The following is a 14,736-nucleotide window of genomic DNA, read 5'->3' as shown; positions in this document are numbered from 1 at the left end:
GGAGATAGGTAATGTGGTGGAAAGGTTGGTGCAATGCAAGCATACCAGTGGAGCCAATCGACTGTGCCCACTAGTACATTGGCACCACTGATCTCATTGCTGCTTTGCTGCTCCTTCTCTCCCTTCTGGCAAGCTGAAGTGATGTCAGTGATGGGAAGACATGCAATTGCCCCCTCTTCTCTGGCTGACTTCCCTCTTGAATCCTTTCAGCCGGTGTGAGCAAATAAGTACAAGGTGTACAGGCCCTTTTGGCAACTTCTGTTACCCTCCAGAAATTTTGGACGGCAACTGCCAATAGCTCCAGGCAGGTTCAGGAAGGCTACCTTAGGGTCTATGACACTTCAAAACTTCTGGATTGCTTTCCAACAAACATTCCTTTTCCAAAACATCCCACAGCTATGATGGCCAGTTTGAATGCTACTCCATTCATGCCTATAGCTCCTTGTTTTCAGTTTCCTTCCACAAGGACTAAATTAATCACAATATCCTGCTGAGTTGTGTGTCGTACTACTGTGTGCGTTGTCATGCCGTATCATCATTATCCTCAGACAACAATAATTATGCATGCTCACCAGCATCTTATTATTAATGTGAACAAAAATATTAACTTCTTTTAGGTGTCTCCCTTTGACGATAACCCTTGCTTTCCCTGTGAATGTGATATATTTGGGTCCCTTGGTTTTGACTGTGTTAAGGATGATGATCATGCTGACCCACAACATGGTAAGTGACTGGAAAATACATTTTCTCTAAAAACTAGTCCAGCTAATATTTTTTGTAACTGGGAATTGTATGTGAGGAAAAACTGGCAATAAGGACCAGTTCAAACATGTTTAGATTTTTGCTTGGATTGTAGTTACATGCATTTAGAATGGGATTTATTAGCAATTTCAGCTGGAGATTTGGCAAATCCTATAGGATATGCAGGGAATGATTGATGGTGGATTTTTTTTTTTAAAAGGGAAACCTGTTATGACATGAGACAAGTGTGAGGTAGGATGAAGGCCAGGACTGAGGAAACTAGGCCCAGGAATTCAGGCTTGATGCCACTAACTGCTAAGTGAGGATTTGTGCCCGTGCAACTGCTTCTGCTAGTGCAAGGCAAGGCACTCAGTTTTCACCAATTTTCCCTACCAATTACAATGCTCTATGGCATATCCTGTCTTGCACTAGAAGGCCTTGCAAACCTGAGGAAAAGTTCTTTGGGAGTACAGGGTTGGAGAGATTAGGGGGGGAAATCGGCTACCCTGCCTTAAGGAAACACTTCCCGTAGCACAAGCATAACAGGAACAACCCTTAGTAATTAGGCCCATGGCTCACTTATATTGCAGAAAAAGGTTGCTGAGCTTAAACCTTTCCCAGACTTCTTGCACTTGCTGGTACTGTAGCACACTGCATAAGGCTTCTGTCATGGTTCTAATGCTTAGGGAGCAAAAAATGATATGTATCTGCATGTGATAGGTCTTCCTCTTTTTCATCCTTTTCTCCCTTTTCAAGGTGTTCAGCCTGGTCAGTGTCACTGCAAGGAAGGTTACGCAGGAGAGAAGTGTGATCGCTGTGCCTTCGGCTACAAAGGTTATCCAAGCTGCATGCGTTGCAACTGTAGCCTGGTTGGTAGCATTAATGATGACCCATGCACAGAACCTTGCCTTTGTAAAGTAAGCGTACTACTGATTTTCAGTTTGATTTGTTGTGAACTTCGGAGTGCGATTTGTAAATTAATTTAATAAGGAAAACATTTCTGTTAGTGGTAAAGATCACATCCTGTGTGTAGCAATTAACTGTGGCTTAGGCAAAAAGCTTTTTGGGGTGGGGATTTGAGTTATGATTCATGGTATATTTGTCACAAATTTCAGGGAGGCACTACATGTCAAATGGTGTGAGAGAGCTAGTAAATACAGTTGAGGGTGGAGAAGCATGGCTACAATAAATCAAGGACAGCAACTTACTTAGCGTTGAGGATGGCACTGGAAATGTTTGCGGATCACTTTTACACAACTATCAAAGTGGGAGGTCTTGATGCTTACTTTTCCTTACATTCAACGGGAACTGATGTTCTTTGGATTAACCCAAAACCTATAAGCCATATAGAACTTCATATTTCCAATCCTAACTTAACATGCTTAATTTTACTTGTATATGTCAAAATAGCGGGACGCGGGTGGCGCTGTGGGTAAAACCTCAGCGCCTAGGACTTGCCGATCGCATGGTCGGCGGTTCGAATCCCCGCGGCGGGGTGCGCTCCCATTGCTCGGTCCCAGCGCCTGCCAACCTAGCAGTTCGAAAGCACCCCCGGGTGCAAGTAGATAAATAGGGACCGCATACTAGCGGGAAGGTAAACGGCGTTTCTGTGTGCTGTGCTGGTTCACCAGAGCAGCTTCGTCACGCTGGCCACGTGACCCGGAAGTGTCTGCGGACAGCGCTGGCTCCCGGCCTCTAGAGTGAGATGAGCGCACAACCCTAGAGTCTGTCAAGACTGGCCCGTACGGGCAGGGGTACCTTTACCTTTACCTTTATGTCAAAATAAGAAATTGGTCAGATGAAGGTTAAAAATAATGATGAAATGCATTAATACTAATTCTAGGACCATCAGTCAATCGTTATGCCAGGATTACTTCTAACCTCTAGTGTCTGCTGGTTATTATTGTGATGCTAACAGAACAAATATTGCATGTATTTCACAGGAAAATGTTGAAGGAGAAAACTGTGACCGTTGCATGCCAGGATTCTATAATCTCCAAGAAAGAAATCCCCAGGGCTGCACTGAATGTTTCTGTTTTGGGGTTTCTGATGTCTGTGAAAGCCTTCCATGGCCCATCAGTCAGGTATGATGTTGCTAATGTTCCATGTCCAAACACCTCATTAGTTTTTCTCAGGCAGCCCATAAATGTGCTTCAAGGCCTATTGTTTAGTGGCAGAGCACATGCTCTACATGCAGACAGTGCCAGGTCCAATTTTCCAGGCAGGTCTGGAAAAGACTTCTGGCTGAAACTTGGATTTCTGCTTCCAATTATAGTAGAAAATACTGAGCAAGATTTCCTGTCTTTATCTTTTATGATAGACAGCCCATCTCCATCTAATTTCACATAAACAGGCCATACCAAGTAATAAAGTTAAGAGTATACTAGTGGTAGTAGTAATTATTAGTTATTAGTAGTAGTTATAATTTGTAGTAGTAGTAGTAGTAGTTGTTGTTGTTATTATTATTATTATTATTATTATTATTATTATTATTTCTTTAACCCCACTTAACTGACTGGGTTGCCCCAGCCACTCAGGGTGGCTTCCAAGAAAATATAGACAAAACATCAAAGATTAAGAGCTTGCATAAACATGGCTGCCTTCAGATGTCTATGAAAAGTCATATGGTTGCTTACCTCTTTGACATGGAGGGTGTACCACAGGGCAGGCGCAACTACTGAGAAAGCCTGGTTCCCTGTAATATCACTTCTTGCAGTGAGGGAACTGCCAGAAGGCCCTTGAATCTGGACCTCAGTGTTTGGGCTGAGTGATGGGGGTGGAGATGCTCCTTCAGGTATACTGGGCCGAGGCCTTTTAGGGCTTTAAAGTTCTGCATCAACACTTTGAATTGTGCTTGGAAACATACTGGGAGCCGATGTAGACCAGGTTCATGGTTTGTTCAGAGAGAAACCAGCTTATTTTCACTGTGGTTTAATGGGATGTGTGAATCAGACTGCGGAAGCCTGAGCACATGGATACAGGTGTTCAGAGCCAATTGCAGTGGTGAATTGGACCATGCATACATCTCTGCCAGCCAAGAGTACATGAAACAATTTTCTGTATGATACTTTTTTTTTCTGTGCCCCTTTGGGAGATAATAGTGCCCTGTGCTTCAACAGTAGGCAGTATTATGTAGAATAAAATGGTTACTCCATTAACCCCCCCCCCCACAATTGTGTGTAAATTAACTTTCTAGGTGTGGTAAATGATGTTTTATAGTTTATTTTCCTTAAGGTGTCTTCTATGGCTGGGTGGCTGGTGACTGCTCCACTTACCACAAAAACCATACAGCCTCAACAAGATCAGTTTGATGGACCTCATCAAATAAGTATTAATAATATAGCAGCTGCAAAAATACTGAAGTCTCCTTATTACTGGTCTGCACCCAAGCCATATCTTGGAAATAAAGTAAGTATCCAAGGGAAAATAGGTACTTCTTGTTGTTTTTGTAACTATTCTATATCATATTACTGGGATCTTCAATCTTTTTGGACCCATGGGCACCTAAGGAATTTTGGGAGAGTGCCATGGGCATCAAACCCTTTAGTTTCTTCTCTCCTCCCTCCCTTGGATCACTCCTATCCACTGAACAGAAACAGAAAGAGGAAGAGTGTCTGCACAAACTCACACAAATGGTTTTTTTAATGGGTCTGGATAATAGTTGGATCCAGTAGAATTAAAATGGACCCTTTTGAATTTTTATGATTTAACATGTGCCACCCCCCCAAAACCCCACCACCATCAAGTTAAATCTCCATAGGTGATTTACTGCACTGTAAGGGGGGTGGGAAATCACCAAAAAGTTGAAACAAGAAATGGATCTTCATGGTTTCTACAAAGAATGTCAACAAAAACACCAACAATCTTCAGAATATATCTGTGGACATGGAGAAGAGCTATTATTTGTTGATGATTTGGAGGGGAATCTTTTAAAAAATTAGGAGGATCCGTTATGATCTGTATTGCCTCTCCCATACTGACTCTGCAGCAGCCCACTTTAGGTCCTGCAATCACTTTGTTCGTTGCTCTTTTAGCTTCCTTGTCCAGCTCTATGCACTTAACAAGGGGTTGGGGTGGGCAAAGTAAGCACACACTCTCTACCATGGCAAGTGGGGCAGTGTTATCTCTTATTTGGGTGCATGTTACAGGTAAATTCTTAATAGTGAGGAATCCACACTGGTGCTAAAAAGTAAGAATGGGGAAATGGTTGTTTAGTCTGCTTCATGCAAGTTTTAATTTTCCCTGTTATGCTGAAAACTTCTTTTTTAAAAAAATATTAACACTTTTATTCTTCCAGCTCACTTCCTTTGGTGGTTATTTGAAGTATACTGTGTCCTATGAAATTCCCATGGACAGTACGGATAGTGATTTGGTATCTAATGTGGATGTTATTGTTCAGGTAATTTAAGATTATGTGAATTGAAATGGTGGTTTGTAGACCATGGGATTCAAAGAGAAAGAATGCACAAAACACAGGTGAACACTCATGGATGGTAGTTGTATTGGTTGCTGGTTTTTTTCCTCTTCTGGTGACAACTCTTGTGTGTCATGGAATGGCAATATTGTAGATCTCATAAGTATAGCTTATTGGGGGTGGGATATTTGCTGATGGAATGAGGAGGTCAAACAGCTCCAGTGTGTGCATGCAGCCCTGTGGATCTTTGCCTTTAGATTTATAAAAAAAAATATTAAATGCAGTGAATGGTGTATTTGTATTGCTTGGCATTTTCGTTACTGCCAGTTACAGGAGTTAAATCAAAGCCTAAAGCTATGAATTTGATAGTCTCCTTTGCCATAAACCTACTAAGTGACTGAAGGTATAAGCCACATTCTCCAGCCTTGTCATTTCTGCAATATGGGGGTGGATTTCAATAATATAATATATATGAAGCCTTTTTAACACCTCAAAAGTGCTATATAAATGGGTTATATCCAGTATCAGAGGGGACCTGTTGAAATTAATGAACCAAAATTAGTCATGTCCATTAATTTCAGTGGGTCCACTTGGAGTAGGACTAACATTAGATACAATCCTAAGTTTTCCCTTCACTCAGTAATTGACAATGACGGATTGCAAATACACTATTTGCTTCCATGCTTGCAAAACTTGGGTGAGTTTTTGGAATGCTTTAATTCCTGTATGTGTGATCCTCTTGTGCTGAATAAACAAATATAGGTTGGGAGGAAACTGGTCTTTTTTTGTTGCAATCCTATACCCATTTACAAACTGGGAGGAGTCCTATTAAACTCAGTAACTCATACTTCTGAGTAGTCCTATATAGTATTGCACTGTTTCCTCTTATCCATATTCAAAGCGTACTTGGTTTGCTGTGTAAATTGTATACTAGCATCCTCCACACATAGTCAGTTTTGTTAATACCTTGGTTCTAAACACCTTAAAGGTAAAGGTATCCCTGACCATTAGGTTGCAGCGCTCATCTCGCTCTATAGGCCGAGGGAGCTGGCGTTTGTCCACAGACAGCTTCCAGGTCATGTGGCCAGCATGACTAAGCTGCTTCTGGTGAACCAGAGCAGCACACGGAAATGCCGTTTATCTTCTCACCAGAGCGGTACCTATTTATCTACTTGCACTTTGACGTGGTTTCGAACTGCTAGGTTGGCAGTAGCAGGGACCAAACAACGGGAGCTCACCCCGTTGTGTAGATTCGAACTGCCAACCTTCTGATCAGCAAGCCCTAGGCTCTGTGGTTTAGACCACAGTGCCACCCGCGTCCCCTCTAAACACCTTACATGGAAGCAAATTCCATTGATTTTGGTGGGAATTATTTCCATGTGTTTAAAAACAGAATCTAGGCATCCCTTGGACATGGATCAACTTAAACAGAATTTTTCTTACGGAATGAACTGTGAAAAGGTTGGAAAGTTGATTCTGGAATAAGAGGACAGTTCTTTGTAAATGTTTCATAAGTTATATGGTTAAACAAATTTCCAATTAACTTTTGTCATGGAAAGCTCTATACAGTCATATATGTATCATTTCAGGGCAATGGACAAATTTTATGTACAAGATCTGAAGGGTTGTCTTTGCAACCATATGAGGAGTATTCCAGCACTGTACGACTTGTGTCTGAAAACTTCGTTGATTTTAATACGAAGAAATTAATAGATCGAGATGTGCTGATGACAGTTTTGGCAAATGTTACCCATCTTCTGATCAGGGCCAGTTACAACATTGCAAAAAAGGCTGTATACAGGTAATGGACACAAGAAGATTCAGTTTAGAAATAAATTTTCTGTTATGCCAGTTGAGTATTCTTTGATGAAAACAAGTCAGAAAAAGTTTCCAAAGTCTTAAGGCCTGATTTATGCTGTTCATAATTTTCTGTCACCAAAATCCTAACTTTACCTATGTCAGCTCTAAGTATATTGGAATGTATGTATTCAGGTGTTTCACTTAATTCTTGCCTAGATCTTGACCTGAAGACTTTTGGAAAATTAGGTTGCAAGATTTTTCTTACTTATGGGTGAAATTTCCAGATAAAAAGGGGGACAGGAATCCTACACCTTTAATAGCTCTGGAAGAGGAAGTTTAAGAAGGCAACTCATTAACAGAGTATACTAGAGGTCCACATAAAGCTGTTGCCAGTTTTTTGCAGATTTATACCTTACAATTGAAATTTTATTCTGGCAAAGTGAAAGGCCTTTCCACAAGTGGATTTTGCCCATGGGCCAGACATTTACTTTTTTGTCATTATTATTATTTTTAAGAGAGAGAACACACTGAACCCTCCTTACCTGTGGTGATAGAGGGTTTTAAATAAATTGGTTTCATCTAGCACATGCATTGTTGACAAAGCAGTTCAGTTGCAGAGCGAGAAGGATGGACCTTCCTTTCTTGCATCCTATTAGGGCCTTTAAGTTGGAAAGTATGTGCTTCTGAATTCTAATAAGCTGACATTTTGTTAATCATTGTTCTGTACCAGACTGTGTGGAACAAGGAGACTTTATATTACCAAATCTCACATTTGTTCTTGATTTTCATCCTATAAGATGAGGCTACTGTGTGCATTTGTTTGTGGCTACTGTGGAGCTGTAATGTCTATTTTTTTTTGCTGAAATGCCATGTTATTAAGATAGACTGATAGACACATCAGAAAAGATGTGCTGAGAGTTCTATGTGTATGTGCAGGGTATGAAATCTGATACAGAAATTTGTATCCTGAGTCATCGGAATCTAATTTTCAATGAAACAAGTTTTTGTCTGTTGTGGAAACCTTGGGAATGTGAAGTCTTTGACTAGTGAAGATTCAGATTGTAGGCAAATATTCAGAAGTCCCACAAGTGCATAGTCTGAGTCAATTGCAGTCCATCTTTTTACATCTGGTGATGTGAACTGATGACCTGGGCACAAATGACTAATTTGTAAATTGGGACGTTAGGATTCTATGAAAACATCCATGACTGGGAAGGGACCCTAGCAAATGTTTGTAAACTTGGCTTTAGTTCCTAACATACTCAGTTAGAAATACCATATAGCTGGTGTTGGGGAAGGATGTCTGAGAGTCTGGAGAACCATGAGAATCAGAGTACATAGTACAGGGTTAGATGGAGTGGTAAAGCACATGCTTTGCTTGCACAATGTCCTGGGTTCCCTGATGCTTCAATTATTAAAGACTCAGGTAGCAGGTGATGTGGTCCCTCTCCCTCTCCCACATCCCAAGTTCCTGGATTGCTGTTGCCAGAGACCTGGCTGAATGGACAAATAGTATGATCTGATATAAGGCAGCTTCTTATGCTATCCTTTCCCCATCTTTCTGTATATCAGAGAACAAAGGACCCTGTATCTATAGAAAGTGCTGGAGTACTGCAAATGATGCAAAGCTCACATTGATTATGGTGGGAATTCATTTAGTATTTAATTCCAGGATCTTTAATACATCACCAAATGTAATTGATAAGTGACTCTATAAATTATAAACAAGGTATGGTCCGAATCCATACCTGGGTACGTTTTCTAAATGTATATCCCCTTCAAGTGAAATCCTTTAGTTTCTACTCAGAAGTTGCCCCCATTGAGTACAATGATGGTTACAATGCTGTTCAGGAAGGTTAGCTTTTCAGTGATACATGGTTTTCACGATCCCTTTTATGTTTTTCTTTTCAAATCTTTCAGAAATATATTTATTTTATTTAATCAATTTATATACCTGTCAACTACAATATTCACGTGTGTGTGTTGCTGTCTTGGTACAGGTTGGATTCTGTCACTTTGGATACAGCAAATGCTAATCTCATAGATGTGTCTTCAGCTGCAGATGTGGAATATTGTGAATGTCCCCAAGGCTACTCTGGGATTTCTTGTGAGGTAATCTGTCGTGGTTTTATATACAAGAAGGAAGCACTTTTAAATATACTTTCCCCATACAGACCATATTGTTTTTGCTTGCACTTTTTAAAACCGGAATGGCAGAGCAACATTTTCTAATCTGCATTGTTTACAGTTGTTTATGGCAATTTTATCCACTTGCTAAAAAATAACTTTCCCCCACATTTTTACAGAGTTTATAGCTAAAGAAACTGAAGGTTAGATAGGCCATAGATTATTTTTAAAGCTGAACACCTAACAGTTGTTCTGTTATAAATTTGGGGAAATGGTTGACAAATTACAGTTTCTCATATGTGCTAATTGACATTGTATGCCAGATTCCTGAATATATTTTAAAATGTACTTTAAGAAAATATGGCAGGATTTCAGGGAATATTGTAATAGGGTTTGGGATTATTTGTTCTGGATGCCATATTTGGGTCCTTTCCAAGTCTGGTTTTATATCTGTATGATGGGATTCTGTCCCTGCGTGTCGGAGTATAAATATAAAAAAACAACATATTCAATTAGTGTTTTTTGTTTTATAAATACAGACTATTACGCTATATAGCAAACATCACTACTTACTCCCCATGCCACACAAAGGTTCTGTTCAAGCATAGATCTGTAGATTGAGTTCAGAGACATGTTTGTGCAGTTGTTTTATATGAGTGCTAATGCATAACTCACTTTTAATAGGTTTTCAAATATTCTAATTATCGGGTTGAAGTGCTGTAAGAACCGTTTTGTGCTGTTATTCTTTCTTTCCTAGTCCTGCCTTCCTGGCTACTACCGAGTAGGTGGCATACTTTTTGGAGGGATTTGCCAGCCATGTGATTGCCATGATCATGCAACGGAATGTGACATTCATGGTGTTTGTGTTGTAAGTTACCTTGCAGTGTGCTTTCATTTTCATTTCTGAAAAGATCACATTAAAAAACACACCAATTCATATAATTTTTTCAGTGCAAGGCAGTTTTGTAATATACCCCAAAGAAGCATTGAAGCGCATCTTCCCAACCAGCTTCTGTAACTTTTAAAAGTTTTTTTGTGTGTGTGCATGTTAAAGAAATTAAATTATCTGGCTTAGGCAAGAGCTGACATAAAACACTTTTATATGAAAAGTCATGAAAGCCATAGCTTTTCCTTCTCAGCTCAGTGGAAAAAATCCTGTGGATCCAAGTAGGAAAAATATTGGAGCATAACTATGTGATTACATTTCCTCAACTTTTGTGCTGGTTCCGTTAAGTTCTGCACCAGAAAGGGAACCTTTCCTTATAAAAAAAGAACTTTAAATCTTCTAAATTAACCTGTTAATTTCCAGTGTTCAATATTAGCAAACTGATTTAGTCCACAGTCAAAGTAACACAACAAATCCATGAGACCAGATATTTGCTAATGAGGGAATTGTTGCTGCTGGCTTGAAAAAGCATATTGTCAATAGCCTGCTTCTTTCTTTGTCTCTGTTCTTTGAATCCTAATGCTGCATGTCATTTCATGCTGAGATCCCCCCTCTGGGGATAGAATTCCACTCAGAATAAGTATCAAAAGGTGTTCTGCATGTTTCACAGGCTTGCAAGCACAACACTACAGGGAGTTATTGCGATCAGTGTTTGCCTGGGTTCTATGGGACGCCATCCAGGGGGACTCCAGAGGACTGTGAGCCGTGCGCCTGCCCACTGAAAACTGCTTCAAATAAGTAAGCTGCTAACTGGAAACATTGCATGACATCTCCAGCAATATCAGACAAGCAGTGCCAGTTAGAAACAGAAAGGAATGGGGGCTGGGAAGAGAAATCAATCTGAAGGGAAGGTGTTAAAACATGACAAGAATTCCACGGTACCCTTCAGAAATGATAGCTCCTAGACGGCTCAGACAAGGAGCTGGAAATTTTCCAGTACTTTACTGAATACAAATGTCGCCCTTGGGGTTTTTTTTCTTGAAAAGGTATTTTCATGCATTGCTAATATTAGAAAATATTTTAGTGTTAACGCTCTTTATGTGAACAAAATCAATTCAGGCTGATTCTTGCACAGCTGCTAGATACTGGTAGCAATCCAGCAAGCTGTTATATAAGCATGCTGAAAAGTTTGTGTATGTCCATTCGCTTTCCCCTAAAAGTATATTTCTCCCCAGTGCTTCATCTTTCTGAAATTTAAAAAAGCAGTTTATGTTGCCTCACAGAGAAGCTCTTGTTGAGGAAATGGTCTGCAATGTACTTTCACCGGACAACACTCATTGTGGTGTTCTCTGACCGTTGATGACAATATCATCAGCATTATTATCAGTAGTGACCACAATTCATGTAATAAATATGCAGAGTGTGCATTTAATGTATATTGCTTTTAAACTGATAATCCCCCAAATAATTGTTTTTTAGTTTCAGTCCTACCTGTCACTTGGATAATGGAGGTGACGTTATCTGTGATAAATGTCCTCCGGGTTATGCAGGAGCCAAGTGTGAAAGGTATGAAACTAGAACCCTGGAAATAACAGCAAATATTGTTAATTAAATATATTTGGAAATAACAGTTTTGCTTCTCTCCTGTTTCAGAATTCTTGCTCAAAATACACATTACTCGTACCCATGTCAGTCTCATTTCAGGAATGTGTTCCCCAAAGCTGCTTTTGGCAGAGGTGGAAACCCCACTCCCTGCTGATTTGACGTGTGTCTGTGTGTAAGAGAGAGATGGTGTTGCAAAAGGGCTAGTCCATTCATGATGGAAATAATACTGATGGTTACCATATCTGCTCATGTGTGTATACCAGAGTTTCCCAAACTTTCCATGTTGGTGACACACTTTTCAGACATGCATCATTTCGTGACACAGTAATTTAGTTTTACTATCAAACTGGAGGATAAACTAATCTGTTTCCAGCCCTGGGAGAGCGCAGGGAGCGTTCACGTGATATACCTATACACCGCAGCCAACACACTAACGTGACACACAGTTTGGAAAGCACTGGTAGGGTTGCCACATTTCAAACTGTAAAAATCCAGACAGAAAAGTTGTTGAGCATTGCCGTCATGGGCTGCCATATGTCCAGATTTTCCTGGAAATTTAGCCAAGTATCGCCTGGACACTGCTGTTGAATGCAGTATTCCGGATATGTCTGGGAAATTCCAGATGTATGGCAACCCTAAGCTCTGGTCTATACACTGATGCTGCTGCAACTTACTGAGACTGGGGCAGGAGAAGGCGGCAGAAAAGTTGGGGCTGTGTGGGTGCACTAACAGGAGTATCGGACTGACTCTGTCAGTGCATCAGCACAGCCCCGACCTCATTACCGCCCTGCCCTGCCTCAACGCTCTAAGTAGAAGCATCTCAGGGTTTGGAATGGCAGCTCTGTCCCACCTCCCTGGCCACTACTGCCTGTGGCCCTCCATGGGGGAGGGCATCTGCAAAAGATTGATGCAGAGCAGTATGCTGGGGTGATTCGAAAAAGCTGAGCTAACCTTGAATGCAGTGTGCACCCAATTATAGGGAAAACATGTAAGTGAACTTGAATCTGAATCTTAAAAGGTTTGCCATGATGTTGGGTATTTCCCTTCGCCTGAATGGTTTGAAATCAAACTGCATGAGCAGTTTCCTGCAGACCTCACCATAAGTGCTGAAGAGCAAGGAACAGTAAGGAGTGTATTTTAAGGCTCTTTCCTGTTCCTTTTGCAGCCCTATCTTTACCTGCCTTCTTCTGCTGTCATATGCCAGATATGGGGCAAGTGGACCTAATTTGGACTGTGGTCTGGAAGTTTGCCATCATTCTAACATTTCACTATAAGTCTTGTGTTGTTGTTGTTGTTTAGTCGTTTAGTCGTGTCCGACTCTTCGTGACCCCATGAACCAGAGCACGCCAGGCACCTCTGTCCTCCACTACCTCCCGCAGTTTGGTCAAACTCATGCTGGTAACCTCGAAAACACTATCCAACCATCTCATCCTCTGTCGCCCCCTTCTCCTTGTGCCCTCCATCTTTCCCAGCATCAGTGTCTTCTCCAGGGAGTCTTCTCTTCTCATGAGGTGGCCAAAGTACTGGAGCCTCAGCTTCACGATCTGTCCTTCCAGTGAGCACTCAGGGCTGATTTCCTTAAGATGGATGCGTTTGATCTTCTTGCAGTCCATGGGACTCTCAAGAGTCTTCTCCAGCACCATAATTCAAAAGCATCAATTCTTCAGCGATCAGCCTTCTTTATGGTCCAGCTCTCACTTCCATACATCACTACTGGGAAAACCATGGCTTTAACTATACGGACCTTTGTTGGCAAGGTGATGTCTCTACTTCTCAAGATGCTGTCTAGGCCTGTCATTGCCCTTCTCCCAAGAAGCAGGCGTCTTTTAATTTCGTGGCTGCTGGCACCATCTGCAGTGATCATGGAGCCCAAGAAAGTAAAATCTCTCACTGCTTCCAGTTCTTCCCCTTCTATTTGCCAGGAGGTGATGGGACCAGTGGCCATGATCTTCGTTTTTTTGAAGTTGAGCTTCAGACCATATTTTGCGCTCTCCTCTTTCACCCTCATTAAAAGGTTCTTTAATTCCTCCTCACTTTCTGCCATCAAGGTTGTGTCATCTGCATATCTGAGGTTGTTGATATTTCTTCCGGCAATCTTAATTCCAGCTTGGGATTCATCCAGCCCAGCCTTTCGCATGATGTATTCTGCATATAAATTAAATAAGCAGGGAGACAAAATACAGCCTTGTCGTACTCCTTTCCCAATTTTGAACCAATCAGTTGTTCCATATCCAGTTCTAACTGTAGCTTCTTGTCCCACATAGAGATTTCTCAGGAGACAGATGAGGTGATCAGGCACTCCCATTTCTTTAAGAACTTGCCATAGTTTGCTGTGGTCGACACAGTCAAAGGCTTTTGCATAGTCAATGAAGGAGAAGTAGATGTCTTTCTGGAACTCTCTAGCTTTCTCCATAATCCAGCGCATGTTTGCAATTTGGTCTCTGGTTCCTCTGCCTCTTCTAAATCCAGCTTGCACTTCTGGGAGTTCTCGATCCACATACTGCTTGAGCCTTCCTTGTAGAATTTTAAGCATAACCTTGCTAGCGTGTGAAATGAGTGCAATTGTGCGGTAGTTGGAGCATTCTTTGGCACTGCCCTTCTTTGGGATTGGGATGTAGACTGATCTTCTCCAATCTTCTGGCCACTGCTGAGTTTTCCAAATTTGCTGGCATATTGAGTGTAGCACCTTAACAGCCTCATCTTTTAAAATTTTAAATAGTTCAGCTGGAATACCATCACTTCCACTGGCCTTGTTATTTGCAGTGCTTTCTAAGGCCCATTTGACTTCACTTTCCAGGATGTCTGGCTCAAGGTCAGCAACCACACTACCTGGGGTGTACGAGACATTCATATCTTTCTGGTATAATTCCTCTGTGTATTCTTGCCACCTCTTCTTGATGTCTTCTGCTTCTGTTAGGTCCTTACCACTTTTGTCCTTTATTATGGTAATCTTTGTACGAAATGTTCGTTTCATATCTCCAATTTTCTTGAACAGATCTCTGGTTCTTCCCATTCTGTTGTTTTCCTCTATTTGTTTGCATTGCTCGTTTAAGAAGGCCTTCTTGTCTCTCCTTGCTATTCTTTGGAAATCTGCATTCAATTTCCTGTATCTTTCACTATCTCCCTCGCATTTTGCTTGCCTTCTCTCCCCCACTATTTGTAA

At 41.1% G+C, this 14,736-nt stretch overlaps 1 protein-coding gene across 1 annotated transcript in view; it reads left to right on the top strand.

Annotated features, from left to right (window-relative positions):
• The window catches only part of LAMA1 (laminin subunit alpha 1), an 89,725-nt gene that overhangs the window by 29,379 nt on the left and 45,610 nt on the right, over positions 1–14,736 (top strand). Inside the window, exons 9-18 of the mRNA XM_053396500.1 lie at positions 618–723; positions 1,498–1,658; positions 2,685–2,825; positions 3,976–4,149; positions 5,039–5,140; positions 6,745–6,956; positions 8,956–9,067; positions 9,840–9,950; positions 10,639–10,766; positions 11,448–11,534. Of these exons, the coding sequence (XP_053252475.1) occupies positions 618–723; positions 1,498–1,658; positions 2,685–2,825; positions 3,976–4,149; positions 5,039–5,140; positions 6,745–6,956; positions 8,956–9,067; positions 9,840–9,950; positions 10,639–10,766; positions 11,448–11,534 (1,334 nt within the window). The remainder of the gene's footprint in view (positions 1–617; positions 724–1,497; positions 1,659–2,684; positions 2,826–3,975; positions 4,150–5,038; positions 5,141–6,744; positions 6,957–8,955; positions 9,068–9,839; positions 9,951–10,638; positions 10,767–11,447; positions 11,535–14,736) is intronic.

Source organism: Podarcis raffonei, chromosome 7 (assembly GCF_027172205.1).
Source record: "Podarcis raffonei isolate rPodRaf1 chromosome 7, rPodRaf1.pri, whole genome shotgun sequence".
Lineage (NCBI taxonomy): Eukaryota > Metazoa > Chordata > Lepidosauria > Squamata > Lacertidae > Podarcis > Podarcis raffonei.
The sequence above is the reverse complement of the archived record's forward strand: the minus strand, read 5'-3'. Positions and strand labels throughout refer to the sequence as shown.